Below are 25728 nucleotides of genomic sequence, written 5' to 3' on the forward strand. Positions count from 1 at the left end.
TATTATGGGGCAGCTTTCTGGAACATTCCTTAAAACACTGCTGACACATTTCCTTCATTCTTTTTTCTTGGTCCCTTCTGTCCCATGCTGTTGCTTGGAAGAGGACGCTGTGGCCGGAGGGCCAGCTGCCATCCCCCCATGAAGACCCAGAGGAGTCAGCTTCCTAAAGATTTTGTGAATCAGACCGATCATACTAGCCCTGGGAGGCCTACTTTTGGATTTTCATGGGAGGGAGAAGTAAATTTCCTTGGTTTCCTTTTCTTTTCTTTTTTTTTTAAGATTTTATTTATTTGAGAGAGAGAGAGAGAGAGAGAGAAGCAGACTCCCCACTGAGCACTGAGCCCCATACAGGGCTCGATCCTGGGACACTGAGATCACGACATGGGCTGAATTCAGATGCTTCACCAACTGAGCCACCCCCCCCCCCCCCCCGGTAAATTCCCCAGTTGTGTAAGCCACAGTTATTTTTTGGCTCATGCAGCATGTTGAATTTAATCCTAATCTAGCTCCTAATTACTGAAACCAAGCAACACTCTCAAATGAATCCTAGGAAGAAGTTCTGGGTGAAGAAACCACTCAAGTGTTTATCACAGGGCTTGCCTGGCACATGGTGAGGTGCTCTATAATGTCTGGGGTTAGGCACTGTGTTCCTCATTTCTGTATTTCCCACAGGATCCATCACACAGCAGGGGCTCCGTCCTCTGAGACTGCCTGCTGATTTTCTGTTGATGCCCCGCTTGCCCTACAGAAAATGTGACCCCCATACTTACTAATACCAGCAAGAAAAAGCTGAGAAAGGGGGATGCGTTAGGTTCCAGGTTACACAAATCCATGGGAGAAAAATCAGCACTGGAGGAGGAAATACACTATTTATTTACAACTCTTTCACTTTATCCACAATTTCCATACAAACATAAAAACTAAAAAAATAAAACCACCACTTGGGAACACAAGTGTCTTTCTTTAATTAGTCCGGTTGAGGGGAGGGTCACAGCCCTCTCGCTCTGTGAAGGAGACTATTGAGGCACACTGAAGGGGAAGAGGAGGGGGTTAGGAAGAATGCCTGAGAAACAGCTCCAGATGAGAAATGGAACAGCGCGGTGGAGCTTCACCGACAGAAACTCAAGGGCGTCACCCACCGGGGACACTGACCGGCTTCCCGGGAGAAGGGCAGCTGCTCGCCACCATCCCCCCCGCCCCTCCGCTATGGAACTCCCCAAATCAAACATGTCACCCATCTCATGAGCTGCGTGGGGTATGGTGGTGACAGTGGGGGACACTGGATACCTCTCTCTGAGAAGAGCCCCAAACCCCAGGGCGACACAGAAAACCCCTTTCCTTGGCACTGATGAGTCAGTCACAGCTTCTGGCTTGAATACGATGCTGACTTAAACGGAAAAACAAAAGCTCTCCCCCAGCCTCCTGGGGAAAGGGAGGGGCTGAAAACATGCAGGAGGGCTTCTGCCTCTGGGGGTGAGAGGTGGGCGGCTCTGTCTGCCCAACACGGGGAAGGAGTGGGGCAGATGCTCCACAAAGACCCCGGGAGGGGTGGGGAGGGGCGGGGAGGGAAGAGAAAAACTCTGAGACACTGATGCTGGGACAGCTGCCACCGGTTGTCAAAGCAGGTCCATTTGCTCGGCGACACTCGCTCTGGCAGACTCCCATCCTCCCCCTCACAGGAGGGCGCCCAGAAGCCAACCTGGAGATGCCAGACCCCCTGCCTGGCAACTTCATCTGAGCTAGTGACCGAGATTGCTTGCACACGTTGATGCACATTATAAATATAAAATCATATCTGCTACAAAGAGGACATATATTTGTACATCTTTACCCATATACATAATAACACAATTTACACATAATATCTTGGAGTGGGTCATCATGGGAAAAGGGTTTGGAGAGGTATAAAGCCCCTTCTCCCTCCCCTGCCCTGATCCTTCTCAAGGGACGCCTGTATACTTGGTCACCGGGGCCCTTCCCAGCTGGTGGTGACGGGGCTAGTCTGGACACATAAATTCAGACACGTAACTAAATGCTGACGGGTGTGTATACCCACATACACACACAAACGCGGGCGCACATACAGACACCTGGTGAGAAAAGGAAAAACAAGATTCCTAGCCCTTGGGTGTAGGCCTCTTCCCAGAGTTATAAGCATCAGTACCTCCTCCATCTGAGAACAAGTCTCAAGCTGCCCCTCACTGGCTCAGACCAGGGCAGAAGGGGAAGGGCTAGGAACTGGGGGGAGGAAGGGCCAGGAGTCTTCTGAAAACATAAGGCGTTTTTTGACCTGTGATCAAATCAAACTATGTCACAAAAAGCAACGGCATCAGTTGGGGCCGGGAGGCGAGAGACAGTCAGTCCATGTAGGGACAATGTGAGTTGAGACCCTGAGCCTTCCCCTTCTTTTGTCCAGTTTCTTTTAAAGGGGCAGACAACCCTGTACCTCCTTTCCTGTCCTCTCCCAGAGCCGGGCCCATCCACGTGTCATGGAATACTGATAGTGGTCCGAGAAACACATCCAGAGACATGGAGTGGTGGACAGGCACGCCAAAGAGTTAAGACCTGGGCGGCGGATGTGAGCTTTTTACAACAGGAGTGGTTCCTGGCCGGAGTCCACGGCTCGCACAGTGGCCACAGTGATCAGATTGCCATCAGAGATGGGGACAGTCTGGGTCCCCCTGGGGAGACAGCACCTATCGACGGTAGTGATTAGGGGCATCGGCAAACATGTACTTCAGTCTGTACGCCTCGGCAAGAAGCAGCCCGATCTCTTCGTTGCCCCAGTGTATCGTAGGTAGGTTTTGTAGCAGCATCAGGAGACCCTGGAATGCAAGAAAAGAAATTTTATCATCCCTGGACTACAGACCAAGGGACGAGCAGGGCCTGGAAGGGGGTCCCTTCGTCCTGGATCACACATCCCGGAGGGTCGGGCTCCCTCCTCCCAAGCAGCACTCAGCCCCCAGCTCCCAGTTCACCTTCAGGAAGCCTTGAAAAGCCTCTGTTGATTCTCTCATATCCACTAACACCTGCCTCTTTTAAAAATATTACAAACAGAAAACGACACCAACAAATAAAGACATTGAAAAAGAGAAAAATAATCACTCATCATCCAAATATACCTCTCTTTATTTCCAAGTTTTCCTTTTCAGTCTTTTCACATGCGTATTTCTTTAAATAGCTGTAATCATTATGATTTTTATATGCTTTTTAATCATCCTTTTACTATAATTGTAGTGTTTTTCCATGCAGCCTTCAAAAATGACTATTCTCAGTGTTAGTATTCCATCATGTGGCTATACCCTAATTTACTCAACCATTTGCCTTTTGTTAGACACTTAATTTGCTTCCTTTAAGAAAAAAAAAAAAAACCTTTATTAAAAAAAATCCCTTTCTTCATATTCATAAATATCCTTTTTCATTTGCTGTATGTCTCCTAATGCCAGTGTTCACTTCTAATCACCGCATTTAGCCTCTGCCCTGTTCTCCAAAGACCATTCTCGACCTACCTGTCCAGCTTATTTCCTATGTTCCCAATGCACATGTCTCTCCAGCTAGGTCCATTTCAGCCAGATTTATTTGTGCCCCTGGGGTTTAATTTATGTTGTTCCTTTAACTTGGGAGACCTTCTCTTTTCTCCTCTACCTATCTCAGTCCTATTCAGTTCTCAAAACCCAGGTCCCTCAAACAGCTCCAGAGAGACAGCCTATTAAAGAGGATATTAGAATAAAAAGAGAATGAGAGGTTGTCTCTGTAATTTAGTTCCCCATGCTGTTGCTGCTGCTTCGTGTTTTTCTCTCTTCCCCTCCCCTCTTTTTTTAAGTCTACTTACTTATATTTATTTTTAAGTAATCTCTACCCCTGGGGGTGCCTGGGTGGCTCAGTCGGTTAAGTGTCTGCCTTCGACTCAGGTTGTGATCCCAGGGTCCTGGGATTGAGTCCCACATCGGACCCCCTGCTCAGCAGGGAGCCTGCTTCTTCCTCTCACTCTGTCCCCCACTCGTGCTTGCTCTCTCTCTTTAGTACTCTTTCTCAAATAAATAATCTCTAATAAAAAAAAAAAGTAATCTCTACACCCAACATGGGGCTTGAACCCATAACCCTGAGATCAAGAGTCACACGCTCTACCGACCAAGCCAGCCAGGTGCCCCTGTCTCTCTTCCTGAACTGGATATTCTTCTGATTATAAAAATTATAATAGCAAGACAAAACCCAGGGACATAAGGAGACAGGCAGACTTTATTACATATAACTTCAATATGTCAAAAGGTGCCAAAAACCCGGTTAAAATCTAAGAAACTGACTATAAGAAAATATTTTGTAACACCTTCAGAAGACCAAATTCATAATCAAAATACTATCCATACTCCAATACTATCCATAATCAAAAAGGAGCACCTACTAATCAGTAAGAGATAAAGAAAACCACCAGAGAGAAAAACAGGTAATACGAATAGGTAATGTGCAGAAGGCCCATGGCCCACCCCCACGCTGGGAGGACTTTTAAAAAGCCTGCTTTGAGCTGCACACTCCAGCAGTGTTTTGTAGTTTTCAGTGGTAAGGTCTTGCAAAGCTATTATGAGATTTCTTCCTCTAGAAACAGACACTTAGCTGTGCACACACAGCTGCCCGGGGCACATCACTGCTAAGGACGGCCAATAGGATTAAGATCCCAATTCTGGGACAGTGTAAGTTCCAGCTTCTGCCCTAGACCTCTCCTTCCCCACTTCGCAGAAAGTGGGTATGGATGGAGGCGTGGACGCAGCCATCTCAGACCGTAAGACGAAAGCCATGTGTTGGAGACGGCAGAGCAAGACGGAAGAGAGCCGCGTCCCCGCCACTCTGGAGGCGGAATGTTAGCCCTGGACTGCTTACACTTAGACTAGGAATTAACAAGTAAACAACTATCTTGCTTTGAGCCACTGCTGTTCTAGGGTCTTGGTTACAGGAGACAAGTTTATGTCATCTTAACACACACAGGCTGTATCTATCCAAATCAGAAATGCGCCTGGTCTCTGATCAGCAGCTCTACCCCCGTGTCCCTGGCCTAAGGGAATATCCACAGTCCTGCGCAAAGGTTCTCGCCGCATGCACCACGGCTTCAAATAGTGGGGAATCGTTAGACAAACCGCGGTTATCCACATCATGAAATGCACGGAAGCACAGAGAACAAATGAAGTAGGACTACACGCACCGCGGTGGAAAGGTAAGATATTTTTAGGAGTAAGAAAGAAAAGCATTGTAGAAAAAGACTTATAGTATGATCCCACTTAGGTAAATGAGAAAACACAATATATTTGTATATGTATATGCACATATGTATATAAAAAATTAAGAAGTTGAGGAGGTAAACTGTTAACAGTGGTTACCTTCGGGGATGAGAGATTTTCACTTTTTTCCCATTATACTTCTGTATCATTTGAGCTCCGTGTTTTCAATTTTTACAATAAAGTGGTTTTTTTTTTTAAAGATTTTACTTATTTACTTGACAGAGAGAGACACAGCGAGAGCAGGAACACAAGCAGGAGGAGTGGGAGAGGGAGAAGCAGGCTTCCCGCTGAGCAGGGAGCCCAATGTGGGGCTCGATCCCAGGACCCTGGGATCATGACCTGAGCCGAAGGGAGATGCTTAACGACTGAGCCACCCAGGCACCTCAGTGGCTTTTTTTTTTTTAAGACTTATTCATTCATTCCAGATAGAGAGTGAGCACATGGGAGGTGGGGGGCAGAGGGAGAGAATCCCAAGCAGACTCCCCGCTGAGCGCAGAGACAAGGGGAAGGGACTCTATCTTAGGACCCTGAGATCATAAGCCAAAACCAAGAGCTGGATGCTCAACCAACTGGGCCACCCAGGTGCCCCAACAATAAAGATTTTATATTTACTTGTGTGGTGGAACTTTTTCTCCATAGTAATACACATTCTGTGGTAGTTTTGTTTAGTAAAAAGTAAAAAAGCAGAAAATAAATTACCTATAACTTCATAATCAAGAAGAAGTCACTTTTAAACATTTTTCGCATATTTCCTTCCACTCCCTTTTCTGCACATTTTCCATAGTTGAAACGATTTCTCTATATAATTTTGAATCTATTTAGCATTTATCATAAGCATTTCCTCTAATAATAAAAACTCCTCGCAGATACTTTCATGGCCAAAAAATTTCTCATGATACAGACGTACCATAATTTACTCTACATCTTCCTGTTTTGAGTACTTAATTATTTGTTTTTTCATTATAATGAAATTATAATGAACAGCCTTGTGCATAGAGCCGTATTTTTTTTTTTTAAAGATTTTTTTTTTTTTTTAATTTATTTGACAGAGAGAGACACAGCGAGAGAGGGAACACAAGCAGGAGGAGTGGGAGAGGGAGAAGCAGGCTTCCCACGGAGCAGGGAGCCTGATGCGGGGCTTGATCCCAGGACCCTGGGATCATGACCTGAGCCGAAGGCAGACGCTTAACGACTGAGCCCCCCAGGCGCCCCTGCATAGAGCCATATTTTAGATGACTTCCTTGGGCTGAATTCCTAGGAATGAAATTACCGTGTCAAAGAACATGAACATTTTAAAGGTCCTTAACACTCATTCAGAAAATGCATTCCAGAAAAATGCTCATTTCCCTAGATCTCCACCAGCACTGAATACTCTTATCAGACAAATTTTGTTAATTGTAAACCTTTTCCCTGAGATCTCCAGGCCTGAGAACAGAACTCAAAAGCCTTAAGTCAAAATGGTGGTGAACTCCCAGGAAGAACACAATGAGAATCACGCTATATGCTTTCCCCAAACCCTGTAGGTAACCACCCCTTACCATCCCATCATTGTCACTGAAATTCATTCAACCAGACCCATTACTCAACCAGTTACTGATACTCACTCAACCCACCCAGATGCTAACTTTGCTTTTGAAAGCCCCGTTAGCTGATCTAAACATCTCTGGAGTGCTCTTTTCTCATGGTTAACAATTTTCCATGGGTTTCTTGGCCTCTGTTCTATGTATACCTTGTTTTTTTGTTTTTGTTTTTAATCTCAACTTAAAAAAAAAAAAATGTTGCCCTTGGAATACAATACCCTCCCCCATGAACTCCTGGCCTCTGGCCCCTCTGACTCTTCCCTCCTGCTTCCTATCCCTTCCCCCCAAGTGTCTCCATCCCCACTGGAACTGGAAATGGTACCCCATCTTTTTGCCAGCATCCTCCCCAGGGAGTCAACTTTTATTCTAATTCTGGCAGACTCTCTACTACAGAGGTCCTCACTTTTTCTGTACCTCAGACTCTTTGGCTACCTGGAGAAGCCTATGGATCCCTTCTCAGAATGATGGTTTTAAATACATAAAATACATACTGTCACAAAGGAGACCAATTAAATTGAAACAGTCATCAAAATATTTGTAAACAAATTTATGATACCACCATAGATGTCCTTTATTAATATATTCTAGAACACCATCTAATGGCAGATTAAAGAACTACCATTATTTCAAAGTAGTAATGAATACAAACACCGTTTTGAGACATCTGTAACAACTTCATAGGATATGAAAACTCTAGTAATAAGTGACAAAGGAAGGTACTGCAAATATTACTGTGCTTTCTTGGCTACATTCACTATTGTAGGAATTGCTAACTTTGAGTTTGGGGTTATTGAAAATAAAACTGAAATTATGTTTCCATTCATTTCTAGGGATCCCCTGACTTATAAATGTAAGCCCTAAGTTAAAGTCCCTTGCTCCTATAGCTTGCCCTTCTCTTGATTCACACCACAGCCAACAAGAATTCTTATACTTCCGGGGCACCTGGGTGACTCAGTCAGTTGGGCGTCTGCTTCGGCTCAGGTCATGATCCCAGGGTCCTGGGATCAAGCCCGGCATGGGGCTGTTTGCTCAGCGGGGAGCCTGATTCTCCCTCTCCTGCTCCCCCTGCTTGTGCTTGCTCACTCTGTCAAATAAATAAATTTAAAAAAAAAATTTTTATACTTCCCTTTGGAGGTAAGTTTAACACCCAAGTATCCATATTAAAACTAATATTACATTTTTAATTACTTCATTCGTTGGAAAACATTTTTCTTTTTTTTTTTTTTTTTTTTGGTACAAATTGCTTTTGTCATTATAGAATTTCAGTCCCATTTTCAATCAACTTGCTGGGTGAGGTCAAATTGCTATCCTATTTCTTGAGGACATACTTCATTGACTCAGAACAACCCCTGCCTTCCATGGAGTTTCCATGGGAGCTGAAGGAATGGTACATGCTTAGCCTCATCCAGAACACAAGCAAGAAAATTCTCTGGGAACTTGGGAGTCTCAGTGAAACCCTTGGGTTTCAAGTGTTGGTCCTACCTGTCCAACCAGGCTGTAAAAGCTGAATCGACTGTAGGAACTCTCAGAAATACTTGGGCCCAAGCCTCATCCCTGGAGTTTTGGATTCTAAAAACCTGGGTGGGACCTGGCAACCACACTTCTACAAAAATTCCAGTAGGCAACCAGGTGTGGGGTTACCACTAGAGGGATTAAAAAGCTCTTAAAGGAATAAAAGCATATTTGGGTTGCAGGCCTAATAGTGAGATCCCAAGGAAGGAAACCCCTAGATGTTATGGAGACAGTGGCCTTTCATTAAATAAATTAAGGTAAATCTATAAAATAAAATATCCTTTTTAAAAAAGATTTATTTTATTTTTTTAAAGATTTTATTTATTTATTTGAGAGAGAGAGAGAGCACAAGCAGGGGGAGCAACAGGCAAAGGGAGAGGGAGAAGCAGGCTCCCCCCTGAGCAGAGAGCCCAACATGGGGCTCAATTCCAGGACCTTGAGATCATGACCCGAGCCGAAGGCAGAGGCTCAACTGACTGAGCCACCCAGGCAACCCAAGATTTATTTATTTTAGAGACAGGGAGAGAGAGCACGGTAGGGAGGGGCGGAGGAAGAGAGAGAGAACCTCAAACAGACTCCATGCTGAGCGCGGAGACTGGTGTGGGGCTCGATCTCATGTCCCTGAGATCATGACCTGAGCTGAAATCAGGAGTCAGAAGATGCCCAACTGACTTAGCCACCCAGGTGCCCCTATAAAATAAAATATCCTGTAGCCAATTCATTATTTTAATGTTTTCACAATTTTTGTACAAGCATGTACTCATGCAACGTGTAAAAAGTACAAAAATGGGGGAAACACAGATTTACAGTTTTTGACATGATAGAACATCTACCATATTTTGTAAAGTGATAAAAAGAGGTCATAAAACAGAGCATATAAAATAGTTGCATTAATGGTTATACATACAGAGCATGTATTTATTTGTGTAGATTTGCATGGCGAAATGTCTGGAAGGAACTATATCACCTGTGTGTGGTAAGATTTCAGGTACTTGATTTTCTTTTTGCTTATTGATGTTTCTAAATTTTCTATAATGAATGCACATGTTTGCACAATTGATAACAAAGGAGTGATCTCTCTAGAAGACTATCCTCTTCTTTGCTGGGATAGCATCTACCTATAATTGCCAATTCCTCTAACCTTGCTAGAAACCTCCTGGAAGCCTTGAAATAATTCTAACCGTGGCTAAGGTGACATCCCTGTGTGCCCCCAGGCCGTGAGGTGTAGCGTGAGAAAGCACTCTGCCACCTAGTGGCTATTTCTAGGAACTGCATCCTTTATCATACTGCTGCAACAATGGGAAACCCTGCCTAATGCATTGATAAACTTGGGATAGTAGAAAAGAAGTAAAAACCAAATGGCTGTGGGAAGAAAGCGTTAATCAAAAATCAGGTGCTTTTATATAGGGATAGAGAAGAGATACCGTTGGGGCAGGGAATAACTGAAGATTTGTTACAAAGCCAGCTCATGGGAGCACTAGGCATGAGATGCAGTTGGATGAAACACTATAGCGATGATAAGACAGCTTATGGGGCAAGCAGCAGAGAGCAGCTCCAAATTAATGAGAAAGGAGCAAAGAAAAGCTAGAAATGGCTAAAATCACAGGAAACAGCCTGACATAGGTACTGGCTGAGAATCCATAGATCCTAAAGGAAAAGGAATATGGCAGAAAAGGAACTGGAGGCATGGGGGTGGGGGAGACAACAATTAGGTAAGGGGTCCAAAGGAGAAGGGATAGAGGTTATAACTAAAGAAACTCTGTAAGGAAAAGGTACAGGGGAAACCCATTAGAGAATATTCAATAGATGGAGGAACTGAAGAGGGAGAACATCAAGGATAATAATCATTACAGTGATAGCTATCATTTATTGAGCACTTATTACATACCAGATAGGGCTCTAAGTGCTTTACATGTGCTCTCTATTAACTCATTTAATCTTCACATCAACTCTATGAGATGCATAATATTCCCTCCATTTTACAGATGAGGAAATCGAGGCACAGAGATTAAGGAATTTGCCCCAGGGCCATAGGGCAGTGCTGGGCTGGACTGTGGACCCAGGCCCTCTGGCTCATAACCACTGTAACACATACTGCTTGCCCTGGAGCAAGAAGACAAGTGGGGCAGTACGCAATAGGAACAAAAGAAAGGAAGTCACAGCAGAGGCCGTTTGAAGGAAAAATGGAAGAGTTGCTTGATTTTACTCAGTGATGAGAACCAAGCACAACCAAAGATAGGACGTGTAATGATTAACAGCAAAAGAACTTAAAGACCACATAAAATATACATCACTAACTAAGATACTGTGTGTATAATCACTTAGCAATATTGGAACATCCTTTGCGAATGTGAAGTGTATTCAGGCATGTAAAAATATTTTCTTAGTCAAATAAGTAGTACTTTAAAACAAATCCCGGTTTTGACAATCAATGAGGTAGCAAAACAATTCCCCTGGTTACAATATAAACTTTCCAAAACATGTCCTTGAATGTAAACTTTTTGAGAATCGAACTTATTCCTTGGTTTTCTCCCAAAGTGCATTTAGCAAGTTTCCCATCAAAGAAGGCCTGGCTAAGTCCCCCTTAATGGCTTGTTTTACGCCTGGGGACTGTGCCCTTTCTCACGCCAGCTTGCTTAGGGTGAAAGATCTTCAGTTCCCAGTGTTCCCTCTGAACCTTTCTTCTGGGCAGGATTCAAACCGACAATTCATGGGATGTCTGTTAAAGATGGGGCCTGCGTTGGACAATGTTCCGAAATCCTACATTTGAGTTCCTGCAGAAGTGGTGGGTGGATGCCATTGGGTTCAAGGGATTTACTTATGGTTAATTATTTAGGCCTGGGACACCTCGTAGGCTTAGCACTGTTGCACTGAACAACTCTGCCCTGCCTCCCACAAAGATACTTTCAGAATAGGAATGTCTCCAAGGTTTTTTTCCACAGGATGAAAGCAGAAGATTCTCAGATCAGCCGCCACTTTGCTTTAGAGTCATCGGCTGGCCCCACTGACTCCCTTGTAGGTTCCCTTTTTATGTAAAGGAATTCTGATTATTAGTCCTTGGAGTCCCCTCACACGGTGCTTCTCAAAATCAGTTCGGAGCCATCTGAGGCCTTGTTGGCACCTGCCTGACATCTTGTAGGGTCCCATGCTCTTCTGGCCTCTCAGAGATGCTGCTTTTCCTGAGATGACTTTTTAGACTATGGGGCGAGTGAGCAGGCATTTATTTACTCAGGTGCCTGCTCTCTCGGGCACACACACTTTTCCTAGATACATTACTTACAGTGGAATAGTTTTCAGGCTTCCTGTGGGTTACTTTACTCAGTACAAATTTTTCTTCCTTCCTTCCTTCCTCCCTCCCTCCCTCCCTTTTTCTTTCTCTTTCTTTCCCCCTCCCTCCCTTCTTTCTTTCTAATATAAATTAAGGGTTTATTACAAAATACAAAATGTTGGTTGCTCATTATCAGGGATTCAAGAATCCAAGGCCATGAGCCCACACTGGGAGGGGCTGGGGGCCAGAAGCCAGGCTCAGGAGCAGGCCAAAAGTCACTGGTGCACAAACCCCAGCAGATGGGTGCTCTCCAGGGTCGCTGCCACCTAGTTCTTCTCTTACTGCCTGTACGCTGCATGCTCCAAGGCATGGATCCCCAGTGTCATGTGCATGCCCCTCCTGAAATGCTGGGGTAAGGATCACAGAACCCAGACCTTGACGGACAGGCCAATACGGGTGGCCGTGCTGCGGTGCGGGAGGGAGGGTATGAAGGCCACAGCCACCATGTTCTCAGGGTGGCTCACCTGATTCCGGGCTCACTCTACTACATTCCATTCTTCTAGGGGCTGTGGCAGCTCCGGGACATTGATGAAGCAAATCGGATCAAAGACCCCACGTGCACACCCCTGCTGCTGGGAACCCGCTTGTCTTCTTCGTCCACAATCACCAGGTGTCCCCAGAGTGCTCACAGACGAGGAGGGGACCAGTCTCCAGTTCTCCAAGAAGCTGCCTCACCCCCTGCTGCCAGCCCGCACAAGCGTTCTGCACATACTTTTCCCCCCAAGTACCCGCAATTCAGCATAACTCATGTTCTTCCAAATGCACACTGAATTTTTGATTTTTGGAGGTGTTGCCCTTCTCCCCTGCAGCAGCCCCTTGTTTTGGTGTCACGATGTGGTGGTTTGCTGCCCCACACAGGGCCTGCCACACGTTCCCTCACTCACAGAACTCACTCGACCATCTCCTGTCCTTCTGGGTTTGACAGGTTACCCTGCTCTGGGAAGCCTCTCCTCAAGTCTGCTGCCCACGACCTGCCTGTCCTCTGCCACCGGGTGACCAAATTCTGAGGCTCTCCAGGCTCATGTAACATTCCAGGTTCAGCCTTGGCCAAGGGGCAGGAAAGTCTACTCTCATTGCTACGCTTCTGTCATTGAACAGTGCAGCATGCAGCCCTCAACTCCCCAGTTGACTCTGCTGGCCTTCTGGGGTCGGACCGAGGCGTCTGTCCTCATCCCGTCTCCACAAAGAGCTGGCAGTGCAACTGAATGCCCAGACATTCCCGGGCCAGGCTTTAGGGCTGGGGCTGTGGATACGACAAGGAAAGGGAGCCCAAGTCTCCCCGTGATCTCGGGTCAAGTGCAGTCTCCTCACAGGCTTCTCCAGAATCGGGTCTTGCAGCCCTGTCCTCTCCCCTGTGACACTCCAGCCCCACTGCCTTCTCTCTGCCTCTTCCCTCCTCCAACACCTCAACCTCCAACCTCTGCAGGGGCTTTGCTCTGGCTGCTCCTTTGCCAGGAAAACTCTTCCACGGCAGATCTCTGCGTGGCTGGCCGCAGCTGCGACAGCATCTCGCTACCTCACCCCCAGGGAGATGGCACCCAGCAAAGTGCGGGCCAGCGCTAGGAAGGGCTGAGCGATACGGCGGGCCTCCCAGCTCCCACCTGCTCACCTGGGGCCCCTGGACGGTCCCCTTTGCTCACCTCCTCCTTTGAAGGCCTGCGGTGGCAACAAGAGACCTCCACGGGCCTCTGTGGGCAGACAGAGCTCTCTCTAGGCTCACAGCTGGGGGGGAGAAGCACCCAGTCCCCCCGAAGGCAGGGCATGGCTGCACGGGGAGATCTGCCGGCTATGATGAGGGTGCTCACATCCACGGCAGACCTCACTCTCTCCAGCCACCACTGAAGGGTGTGCCACCGTCACCACTCACGCCCCTGACACCTGGTGTCACATAGCCTCTTCTGCAGGCCACCACCCTCACAGCGGCAGCCTTAAATCCTATGGTCACCCTTTTCCCTTCAAGCACCCAGAAGGCAAATAACATCAAGATCCTCAATTAATACCAAGATTCCTATGTGAGAAAGGAAGCATGTATCCATTTCGTTTTGGGTAATTTTTACATGGTCAACTGTCTATTTAGTAGGCAGATTTTAGTGTTAGTGTGTTTTCCTCCATCATTTACTTTCCTCTCAACCTTTCAATGGTGGAATGGTGGCCTCCCAGCAAACTGAACCACGTGCCCTTCTCCTATCAAGCACTCTGCTGTCTTTTTTTTTGTTTGTTTTTTACTTTTTCAGTGAGGCATAACTTGCATACAGTAACTATACAAATCTCAAGTGTACAGCTGGATGATTTTTACGTATGTCGCCACCACCCAGATCAAGATAAAGGACACTTCCTGGGCCCCAGAAGATTCATGTTCCTCCCCAGTCAATACTCCCTCCACAACCAGTGACCGGATATAAACCATGAAAAAGTCTGCCTCTTCTTGAACTTCACGTACATGCTTTCCCACCATCTTATTACCAAAGTTATCATGATATCTCTGAATATTTTTGAGTGGCAAGATACTGGCTTAACCGGGGCTCTTTGGAGAATGGTTGATTCCAAGGTGGGGCAAAGAAAATACAAGCTGGGAACATGTCATGGCACCAGAAACTAAGGAACTGCTTTAAAAATGATGGGATCATGGCACCTGGAGGGCTTAGTCGGTTGCGTCGGACTCTTGATTTCAGCTCAGGTCATGATCTCAGAGTCCTGAGATCAAGCCCTGCATCAGGCTCTGTGCTCAGCATGAAGTCTGTTTGAGATTCTCTCTCTCCCTCTGCCCCTCCCCCTGCTTACGTGCACTCTCTCTAAAATAAATAAAATCTTTTTAAAAGATTTTATTTATTTATTTGACAGAGAGAGAAAGCGAGAGCACAAGCAGGGGGAGTGGCAGGCAGAGGGAGAGGGAGAAGCAGGCTCCCTGTTGAGCAGAGAGCCCGACATGGGGCTTGATCCTAGGACGCTGGGATCATGACCCGAGCCAAATGCGGACACTTAACTGAGCCACCCAGGCACCCCTAAAATAAATAAAATCTTTAAAAAATGATGGGGTCAAAAAGACAACTTTAAGGAGCACCCAAGGGCCAAAGCTGGGACAACCTGAATAGCAAAATAATGACAGTGTCAGATAACCCATGAAATAAAATAAACACCCATAAATCTATACCGATATAAATATATAGTTGAATAAATAAAAGGGAGAGCAGGGACTGCTCTCCCTTAGAGTAGAATGGCAATTAATAAATGCAGAAGAAGTGGTAAAAATAGAAAATCTCCATTAGGCAAACATCACAGTAATGACTGTTACAGGCAAGAACCATCAATGGATGTTAAGATTAGTGGGTGAAAGAATGATGGGAAACAATGGAATTATATAGTATCAAAGTGTTAATAGGTACCAGAAGGTACCTATTAATTACCAAAGGAGAAATAGTAACTTTACAGTGGGGAAGCCTGGTAGACCCACATAAGGCAAGTGATCGAAAGCATTGGGAATGAGACATGCCAGCACCTTGTACCTCCTGACAGGATATCCTGAGGACGTATCACCTCTGTGGTTTCTTCCCCAAAAGGCATGACCCTCAATTTCATCATAAGAAAACATAGGACAACCCCAAAGTAAAGGACATTCTATAAAATAACTAATTAGTACTCTTCAAAAGTTTTGAAAATTTTCTTTGTCAAGGAAGACAAAGACTGAGGAATTGTCCCAAATGAGGATCCTGAATTGGACCTTGGTCCAGAAAAAGAACATTAATGGGAAAACTGGTAAAATTTAAATAAGGCCTGTAGATTAGTAATATTTTATCAACTTGAAGTTCCTGGTTGGTTAATTATAGTATGGCATATAAGATGTAAACATTAAGTGCATATGGGTGGGCTATTTGGGAACTCGACTATTTTTGCAACATTTTATAAGCACAAAATTAGTTCAAAATAAAAGAGAGAGAGCACGGGGCACCTGGGTGGCTCAGTTGGTTAAGCGACTGCCTTTGGCTCAGGTCACGATCCTAGAGTCCTGGGATCAAGTCCCACATCGGGCTCCTGGCTCAGTAGGGAGCCTGCTTCTCCCTCTGACCCTCTCCCCTCTCATGCTGCTTCTCTCTCTGATAAATAAATGAGAGAGAGAGAACACTTTTTTCAAAACCTGGTTTGAGTGGGGTCCCTCCTCCCCAGCCCCTCCTGAGGCTGACATTCAGCCCCTAGAGTGCTGGTGGCTCTGAAGTCTGGCAGCTCTCTCGGGGCCTGGGCGGGGCTCCAGGACTTCCCAGACAGAAGCCCACACCCTCTGCCCCAGCAACTTGCACCCATGCCCAGAACTCCCTGTTGCCTTCAGGCCTGGTGGTCATTCGGGCCCTACATTTCCACAGAGTGGGTGGTTCTGAGCCCCGGGGAGGGAGGGCATGAAAAGGAATGAGGAGGTCACAGGTACTTCAGGCAGTAGGAGGAGAAAAACCCAGGAGCCAGAATAGTAGATCAAAAGGAGGACCCTGGAGCACTTGTTTCTCAGTCTTAAAACAACCAATTTTTTGTTAAACATTTACTTTGTGAGAAGAAAGTCTGCAAGGGATTGTCAGTGAAAGGTGAGGAGTGGTGGAGGGCAGAGGAAGCCCTGAGAGGTGGAGGGAGAGGAGGGGAAGGGGAAAGGGGAGGGGGAAGTGGGAGGCTTGGGAACGGTGGCAGATCCTTGCCTGGGATCCTTGAGTAGCTACTGTATGAATTCGGCTCAAGTGCCCCAGGAGGTGCCCGGCCAGGCTCCAAGGTAGAGGCAGCAGAGCGCAACGCAGGTGTGTGATAAGGATTCTGGCTATCTACCACTTACTCCCTAGGTGACCGGAAGAGGGAGAGGGAGATTCTCAAGCAGACTCCTCGCTGAGCGCAGAGCCCGACGCGGGGCTCGATAACCCAGGACCCTGGGATCATGACCTGAGCCGAAACCAAGAGTCAGACGCCCAACTGACTGAGCCACCCAGGTGCACCAAGTCGTCGCAGTTTTTAGCCCTAAAACTTCTCTCATCCAGGCTGGGCCAGTCTGGCCTCCTGGGATCCCGGTATTCATTTCGAGAGGTCCTGCGGCAGTGACTTCGTTACGGGTGGCCCGTTAGCAGTCAGCCTTCGTCCGCCGCAGAGCTCACGGGCAGCCTCACACAATCTCGCACGATGCCCCTGCACCCTGCTCCTCCAACCTGCGCCATGCTTCTGTCCCCTAAGGGACACCGCCTGCCTATCTTAACACCACCAGGCACATGTTTTCTTTTCTTAGCCATGCAATTAGGGAACTGTGGGGCTAGGAGGCACTCTGCAGATCATCGAGTGTAACTGCCCATTCTGTTTTGTCTAAAAGGAAGAGGTGACACCCCTCCGGTAGGCCACCTGAGGTGTTAATACCTACGCAGCAGGCACAAATCCACACTGTCCTTCCGTGGGTTATGGCACAAAGACCTCAAATCGGTCAGATAATCAAATGTGCAACCCAGTGAAGAAGAACATCTCTGTGTCTAACATAGGTTTAAAGGCATCGACTATTATGGTCCTGTGCTCTGCCGATATTGTGAACCGCTAAGAGCCATTCCAGGAATCACCTCCACCTCTCTGAGCTAATCTGGGAAGCACTTTTATCACATATGACAAGGCCCTCTGAGCCTGGCTCATGAGAACTAAATTAGACTTCATGCTCTTGATAGCCTGCTCCACCTCAACCACATGATCAAAACTGATAGCTTAGCCCAGCACACGGCCGTTCCAGCCCCCCGTGCTCATTTATCCTAGGACGCCGCACACACGGCTGGCTGGCAGAAGCCGTGGCTCTTCCTCAGCTGCCTGCGGCCTCCGCACCACAGCTGGTGTCTACTTCCAGAAGCCCACTCTGCCCTTTTCTGCCCAGAGCCCTAACGTGGGCAAGTGGGGTCCTGCCTCTCCATCCATCCGTGAACCAGACTCTGCACGGAAAGGCACAGCACAGGGGCTCAGGGATCACGGGGAGCTGCTGCTCTTGAGAACACCTACGTTATTAGTTAGAGCTCAGAAGAACGTTCCACCTTCTCTGGCATTCCCCCCCGCCTGCTCTTAAAAGACATATATGCCCATTAAGAAAGAAAGAAAAAGGAAACCCCTCAGTTCAGAAACGTGCAAAGCGGAGAAAGAAAAGCCCCCAGCTGTCCCCAGACAGAACGACCGTGAGCAGCTCCAGGCCTGTCCCTGCAGACTGCAGAGCCTCGCAGTCCATCTCCTCGATCCCCCAGTCCCCATTCCCCCCTTCCTGGGCCTCCTGGAGCAGCGGCCTGGCTATCCACCGCTAACACGTGCCCTCAGTCTTCTTCACATCCCCGGCCAAGGCTTCCAGGACAACACCCCACTCTCCCTGGCAGCCCCCTCGGCCTCCTCGCCAAGATGTGCCAGGGCTCAGGCCCAGGCCTCTCCTCTCTTCTGTCCACACCCACTTCTTTAGGGGGTTCACCTACTGTCCCGGCTTTAAGGACCGTCTAGCCAAAGGCTCCTCAACATACGTGTCCAGCCCAGACCTCTCTCTCTCTTTTGAGCTCCAGACTCGTTAACATTTATTTGCCTACGTAGATCTCCATTTGGGTGTCTAATGGCATTTCAAATTCGACATGCCCAAAACTGAACTCCTGAAAGTCCTCCCTAAACCTGCTCCTCCTACAGCCTTCACATGAACTCAGTCATCTTGACTCATGCCTTTCTGTCCTAAGCTACACCCAGTTCATCAGGAAATCCTGTTGGCTCTATTTACAAAATATATGCACGATCTACCCACTTGCCACACCTCCACTGCCACCATGCGGATCCAAGCCACCCTCGTGTCTCCCCTGGAGGATTCTAACAGCCTCCCGCCTGGTCTCCCTGCTCCCACCTGTGTCCATACCCACCATCTCTGTAGAAGCCAGAGTGAGCCTTTGAAAATATAAGTCAGATCACGTCCCTCCTCTGCGTAAGACCCTCTTAGGGCTCCCTGTCCACTCAGAGTAAAAGCCCAAGTGGCTACAAAGTCCTCTATGATCTGGGTCCCTTGTGACTCTCTGGCCTCACCTTTTCCTCTTCTTTGTCTGGACCCCTGTGCTCCAGGCCACACTGGCCACCGCCATGATTCTGCAAGTAGCCCAGGCACACCACCGCCTTTAGGCCTTTGCACTGTCTGTTCCTTCTGCTTGGACACTCTTGCCCCAGATGTCCATGACTCACTCTCTCGCCTTCCCCGAGCCTTGGCTCAAATGTCACCTCAGTGAGCCTACCCTACTTTTTTTGAAATTGTAAACTGTCCCTTCCCTACCACCTAATAATCCCTTTATCCTGCTCTACTTTAAAAAAAAAAAAAAAATCACCTAACATTCTGTTTAATTTACTATGTTCTTGTTTATTGTTAAGTCTCTTTCCCAACTAGCATGTAAGCTCTGTGGGAATAGAGATCTCTGTCTGACTTACTTCTCAATATATCCTATGCCTTCAATAGTGCCCAGCACAGGGCAAGCATTCAGCAAATGCTTCTCAATGAATGAATGAAACATCTCTTAGGCCTGTCTACATGCTCTGCAGCATCTCTGGCCCTAAGACCCTTTTTCACACCGAAGAACTCTGGGGCCCGCTGACTTGGCCATTCTGCCAACCAGGAGGGGCAACCTCTTCTGAGCAGCCTGTCTGCTTCCCTCTTCCTGGCCACGTACCTGCCGTGGCCCCTTCTATCTGTACAGCCCCACGGACGGGATAACTCCCACTCTGATGCTCATCCTGGCCCAGGCTGGGCTCCTGGCCACTCACCTGAAAGTCCTCCTCATCCAAGATCTCTTTTCTCCACTTGATCAAGAAGGCTGCACACACGTAGAGATGAAAGTGGGAGAACCCTTCTGGTTCAGACTGGGAAGGGAAAGAACTGTTAGGTCTCCAAGCCCTGACAAAGAGCCAGCTCTAGGCCTCTCGGTTCCAATCCTGCTGCAAGGTGGGCAGACAGCACAGCATTCCTTTCATGGCTGGGCACACAGAGGCCTGAGCAGATTCTGCAGCGGCCCTGCCCACGAGACTGAGGCAAACACAGAAACAGAAAGGGGGGGGGGCGCTCTTGAGCAGTACACTCCAGCAGGGCGGGGAGCTGGGCGCCTCAGGGACAGCCTGGCATGGAGCGGGCAGGGGTCCCTTCATACCTGGTATGTGTCCCATAGGCGGATGGTGCAGCGAAGGGGAAGCTCCCGCATGAGCAGGTTGTTCATCCAACGAAAGGCAAACTGTAGGTATTCGACCTCGTACCTCCTGAAGTGATTATGTACCTGCTCTGAAACAGGAAGCGTCATTGGCCCCAAGGGTTCAACCTAGGGGACTGGTCCCTGAGAGAGTCACATGAGCCACAAAGGCAGTTTCCATCTCTTTCTCCCCCCTCTTCCTGGGGAAGCCAGGCATAGAAGGGCCAAACAGGCATCTGACCATCCTTTAGGCTTGCTTCCACCATCTCACAGCCACACTGCCTGGCTAACACAGCCCCACACGTAGTGAGACTATTTTAACATCCATGGTGATGTTCTAGTCCCTTTCTTCCCTCACAGGCCTGCTCTCACCATAAAGCGGCAGACGTGAGGTCCACTTGGCTGCTTGACCCTATTAACTCTTGAGAGGAGGAGCCAGAATGGAAAAGAACCATGGGGGTCACCTTGGCCATCCTCCCGCCGGTGAGGACTTCCTCCTCAGCATCCCTGACAGATGGCAGCCAGCAGGGACTTAAACACTGCCGGAGAATGAGGTTCACTGACTCCAGCAAGGGCAGCCTCTCCCACTGATGTATTAAGTGATTCACCAGAAAGTGCTTCGCTGTATTCAATAGAAACTAGCTCCTTCCTGACTCCCACCCTCGGTGTTTGTGTGGTGCTCTGGAACAACCCCAAACCAACCGGATCCCTGTTCTACATGATAGCCCTTTAAACAGTGCTTACTAGCATTTTAAAAAAATTATTATCTTCCTCAGTCTCCTAATCTATAAAATGCAGATAATCATTTATACCTCAGAAGGTTTGGGAGAGGATAAAATGAGAAAACAAAAGTGCGTACAACAGCACCTGGCATGTGGTAAATATACAATTTTTTGAAAGAATAACTAATAACAATGGTTATTTCTGGGGAATAGAATTTAAGGAAGGGGGAGGATGTTTATTTTTTATTTTGTGTTTTTCCAAATTGTTTTAATTTTTCTAATGCATATTACTTGTATAACTGAATGAAACAATAAGGCCATAGACATTTATAAATCCCCTATCCTCAAGTACTATGCCTTTACTGATCAGGTATTTGCGAGGGCAGAAAAAACAAGGATGACGCAGATGGTGGCAGAAACCGCAGCCTCTGCCCTCTGGAACCTGGGATGAGGGATGCAAGAGAGCTGCATGTGGGCCCCACACTGGGACTAACAGCTGGGTCAGGGCAATGAGACAAAGAGGAGAAAACATCCTACGGACGATGTGTTGGAAACCACTGTAAATCAGCAAACAAGATGGGAAGACTGAAATCCTAAGTCATAAAAGGAAGCTGGAATGAGTGGTACAAATCAGGGAAGGTTTTCAGGAAAAGAGAAGCTGGGGAAGAAAGAAAGACACGCAGTTTTTGTCCGGGGGGTGGGGGTGGGGGTGGGGGGCCGGGGAAGCCATTGCTCTGGTGAAGCGCAAAATCCCTGATAAAAAGCCTGGAATGAGATTTCTTAGTTGTGCAGTTTCTGGCGGAGTCCTAAAAAACCTTTACAACTTAGCTGGTGCTACAGAGCCCACTTAGCAGAAGACTTCGCTATGAAGTGCTAGGCTTTCTTTATGAAACTTAATTCCGACGTCTCTTACTGGGTCTCAGTTTCTTTATCAGTAAAAAGCAGGGCTTCCCGAGTTGCCTTTTAGTTCTAGAGTCTCGGATCCCAAGCCAGAGCCAAGGAATGACTGCGAGGCTCCTGCTCCTCAAAGACATCCTGCTTTAGGAAGAGCCATGTCTCCCTCCCTGCCCCCCCCCCCCAAACAGGTCCCAGGGAGCTGTAGAAAAGCCCTGTCAGGGTATCAGTCAGACCTGAGGACTGTGCATCAAGCCCAGGAGCCCCGAGTGACATCACCACGTCAAGGACAAGGTCGGACTACAGCTTGACGCTAAAAGCAATGGAGAGCCACAGGAGGCTTCTGAGCAAGAGAGGGACGTGACCAGGACAGTGCTTTAGAACGATGCAATTGAGCGACAGAAGGTTTGGAAGAGGAAAGAATATGGAGGAGGCAAGTCTTTCTAGAAGGAAGCTGCAGAAACCCAGGCATGGCTGGACGAGAGCTGTGGCTAGGGAAATGGAGCAGAAAGGGTGAATTTGAAAAGAAAAAAAAAGGGGGGGGTGGTTAAGGGAGAGGAAAAAAAGAAAAAAAAAAGGTGAATGTGAAGGGAGACGCTGAAAGAGAATTGGTAGAACTTGGTGACAGAATGCAAAGGAGAAAGAAGAACTTGAGGTGCCAGCAAAGCTCTCCCCTCCCCTTCCTGCCAAGACGCCGAAGGACGTGGTACAGCCAATGGCACAGAGTTGAAGAGGCTCGTGGCAAGGCAGGGGGCTGAGGAAAGGCCCCACCAGCACCCCTGGCTTGTGTCAGAATCATACTGTGCTTTATGCCAGAGAATTCCTCTTCCCTCCACCTACCATCAATCCGGCTAACAAGCTCTTCCAGCGCCTTGACCTTCTTCTGGATCCCTGGTTGTGCAAAGGTGTAGTTATCCTGCAAATGACAGAGAGCCCAGGATGAACACAGACTCCAAAGCTGTGCTACCGCTCTCAAGTTCACTGAAACACGTTTAAAAGCACAGGCGGTTTTGGGGCGCCTGGATGGCTCAGTCGTTAAGTGTCTGCCTTTGACTCAGGTCATGATCCTAGGGTCCTGGGATCGAGCCCCGCATCGGGCTTCCTGCTCCACAGGAAGCCTGCTTCTCCCTCTCCCACTCCCCCTGCTTGTGTTCCCTCTCTCACTGTGTCTCTCTCTGCCAAATAAATAAATTGAAATCTTAAAAAAAAAAAAAAAGCACAGGCGGTTTTTCCAAAGCTGCTACCAGCATTCTAAGAAACAAAGGAATAAACAGAACAGCAGAGTGTGGGGAGAGCCTGACAGAGCCTTGCAATATGGGGGCACACCACCTGGCTCGGGGTGTCTAGTGGAAAGGAGTGGCACACTCTGAGGACAAAGCCAGGGGAACACAGAGACTTCCTTAGACTCCCGGGGACGCTGGACCACTGCCTTTGGGGGAAAACTGTAAAGTTAACAAAAGAGGTGAAGATGGATGGACCGAAACGAGGAAGAACCATGCTGGGTGGGGGACCCTGCATGATGCAGAAGGGCAGGAAGGGCCTCAAAGGCCTGCGGGGAGCCCCTGGACCCAGGCCACCCACAAGGGCAGATCCGGCTCACCTGGATCCCATCTAGCAGCTTGCTCATGCACCAAAAGCTGTCAGCTTCAATGCTTCGAAGCATGTCCTGAGACAAATTGGTCACATCAAAGTTCTCCACATCCTCTTCTGTAAAACAAAAGGAGAAGAAAGTCAAGGTCTTCTCTAAAAAATGGAGAAAGACAGAGTCTAGTAACTTCAACAGGGTCCTTAAGGCCAGGGGAGAGCCCAGCTAACCTGATCCCTAGGAACAAGGGCCTGCCCTCCTCCTCCCCTGGTCAGGTGGGCAAGCGTGTCCCAGGAAAGTGCTTGAGGACCTCATTACAACACGGAACAGGCCATTTCTCACGCCAATTCCCCTGGGTCCAACATACCCTTCTCTTCTGCATTTGTCATTCAGTTTTAGAAAAAGGTATTTCAGGCCTCATGCTCAGTGAGCTTTACCCAGACCCTCGGAGATGGTCTGGAAAAATTCTTTGATTTCAGAAATTCAGTAAGCTGTCTGGCACACTCACACTTGTATGTAGTGAGAAAGCTGGGGCCAAATGGCCCCCATGGTTCATTTTAAAGACCGAATCTCCATATTCTGAGAAGGCAGACCCACGGTCTTACCACTCAGAAGTAAAGATGAGCACGTGAGGGCAGATGGGCCAAAGGTGTGGGGGCTTCTGGGATTTAGTTTCACCAAGTTGGTAGTTCCTAAACAAGGTTCCATAAAACATCAAAACGATAGGATACTCCAAAAGAAGGGGGTTCCATAGACGAATAGGGTTGAGAAATGGTGCCTCACATATCTTCATCATGGAGATTCACAAAGATCATAGCATATACAGAAGGACATGAGGAGTTATAACGAATTCTGCATTAAGTAAATCTGTACCCTATTTATCCAGCACTTTCCAGGCTTCTTTAGCCACAGGACTTCTTTTAAAGAGGATCATCTATTAGCTTCTCATGGAAACCCCACACTAAGTAACAGTAGTGAGAGGTAGTCTATCTGGTCGGAGATCCAAGTGGGGACAACATCGAGAGTCTTCTAGAACCCTGAAGAAGGAAAAGGCCACGGGAGGTTTCCTTCCTGCCACAGGAGTGGAAGTACTAAGAAAGGCCCTCCTTGGCCGACACGATGGGCCGCCTCAACCCACAGGCCCCTGTGTGCTCGGCCGAGGCCACAGGAGGAAACGTTCAGGCTCGAGTTCTGTGACAGAGGCGGCTTTTCTCTTTAGACCCAGAGCCCTATTTTGAAAACAGGACGTTCACTGCAGTCCCTGGTGCTGCAGAGACAGAGGCACCCGACAAAACATTCAGAATCCAGCCCTTTCATTTATGAGAATTATTACTAAGACCTACAAGTGAACCCCCTTGGGCAACGTGTAACAATTCTTGGATTTTCATCCTGTATAAACTGCATTTTTAAATGGACATCAAGGGCTAGAAAAACCTTTTTGGGGAGGGTGGGGTGCTTTGTCAGAAAAACTATAATGCTAGAAACAACCTGAAAGTCTGACTCGAAGTACGGCCACAGGTAATCCAGCCAAGTGCTAACAACGGTGCCTGGCACGCAGTAGGTACAATACAGTTTCTTTCAGATGAAGTTTATTAAGAATTTGTAATGACACAGGAAAGTCACAGTTTTAAGGGAAAAGAGCAAGATACAAATTTATTTATGGTATACTCTCAGCTACTGTACATACAATATTTATGTGTGCTTATATAAGCACAGAGGAAAGACAAAATATATCACAAGGTTTACAGTGTTTATTCCCTAGGTAGTAGGGATAAAAGATTTTTATTTTCTTCAAGCTTTACGAGACTTTTCAAAATTTCTACAATAAGCATAATTTTTACAGTCAGGAAAAAAATGCACATTATTTTAGGAAAAAAGGGGCTACAACTGACTACACCTGCCTTTTATCACTAAAAAGGAATAAGGAGCTTGTAAACTAACACTAAGCTTGCAGGAACTAAGACTTCAGATAACATATAAAGGTCCACTTGAGAAATCACATTAAAAAAAAAACCTTCCAAGAAATATCATCTTCCCCTCTACCGCCCCCCCCCCCCCCCCGCCAACTTCAACACTTACTATGTAACATATACATACTATGGATTTAGTTAAATACTACTGAGCTCTAAGTCCCAGTTCAGAATCTTCCTTTTTCCCTTGGCCTCCATATTACATTTCTGAGATGCTCCCGTGGTGCACCACACGCACCCCCACCACGTTACATATCCGCCCCTCCCCTCCCCGGGGGTGGATTCCCGGTCACCTCCAACTCCCACCACCACAGACAACCTGACCCACAGGCTCCGCCAGCCCACTCTCCAGGGCCCGGCCAGCAGTACGGGAGGACAGTGCCATTTCCTTGAGTGACCACAGCTGCTCCACCCTGTCCTAGGCAGCAGCCCCCTTTCTGAGAGAAGAGGCTTATAAGAAAACTGTGAAACCCACGAGAAAGGCTCCAGACAAAAACCACTCCTGGTACTCCCACACACATTTCCCAAATGAACATCCAGAACTCCCTAAGAATTTGAGGAGTCTTTCCCAACTTGGGCACTCTACAATTCCAGAACACTGCAGTGGAAATGTAACTGGTAAGGGTAACAAGGGAGAAAGAGTCTGGGTCCCCGAGAACACTGAGGATTGGCCCTGGCAGCCTGTGGGTTTTT

General features: G+C 47.5%; 1 protein-coding gene across 1 annotated transcript in view; it reads right to left on the bottom strand.

The window, feature by feature from the left end:
• Window positions 1–490: 490 nt before the first annotated feature.
• Window positions 491–25728, bottom strand: part of TBC1D22B (TBC1 domain family member 22B) — a 73156-nt gene continuing 47918 nt past the window's right edge. The window contains exons 9-13 of the mRNA XM_032409904.1: window positions 23081–23187; window positions 22321–22396; window positions 19829–19956; window positions 19449–19544; window positions 491–2825 (exon numbers count right to left, since the gene is read on the bottom strand). Of these exons, the coding sequence (XP_032265795.1) occupies window positions 2697–2825; window positions 19449–19544; window positions 19829–19956; window positions 22321–22396; window positions 23081–23187 (536 nt within the window). The 3' untranslated portion in view covers window positions 491–2696. The remainder of the gene's footprint in view (window positions 2826–19448; window positions 19545–19828; window positions 19957–22320; window positions 22397–23080; window positions 23188–25728) is intronic.

Source organism: Phoca vitulina, unplaced genomic scaffold (assembly GCF_004348235.1).
Source record: "Phoca vitulina isolate PV1807 unplaced genomic scaffold, GSC_HSeal_1.0 scaffold11, whole genome shotgun sequence".
Taxonomy (NCBI): Eukaryota; Metazoa; Chordata; class Mammalia; order Carnivora; family Phocidae; genus Phoca; species Phoca vitulina.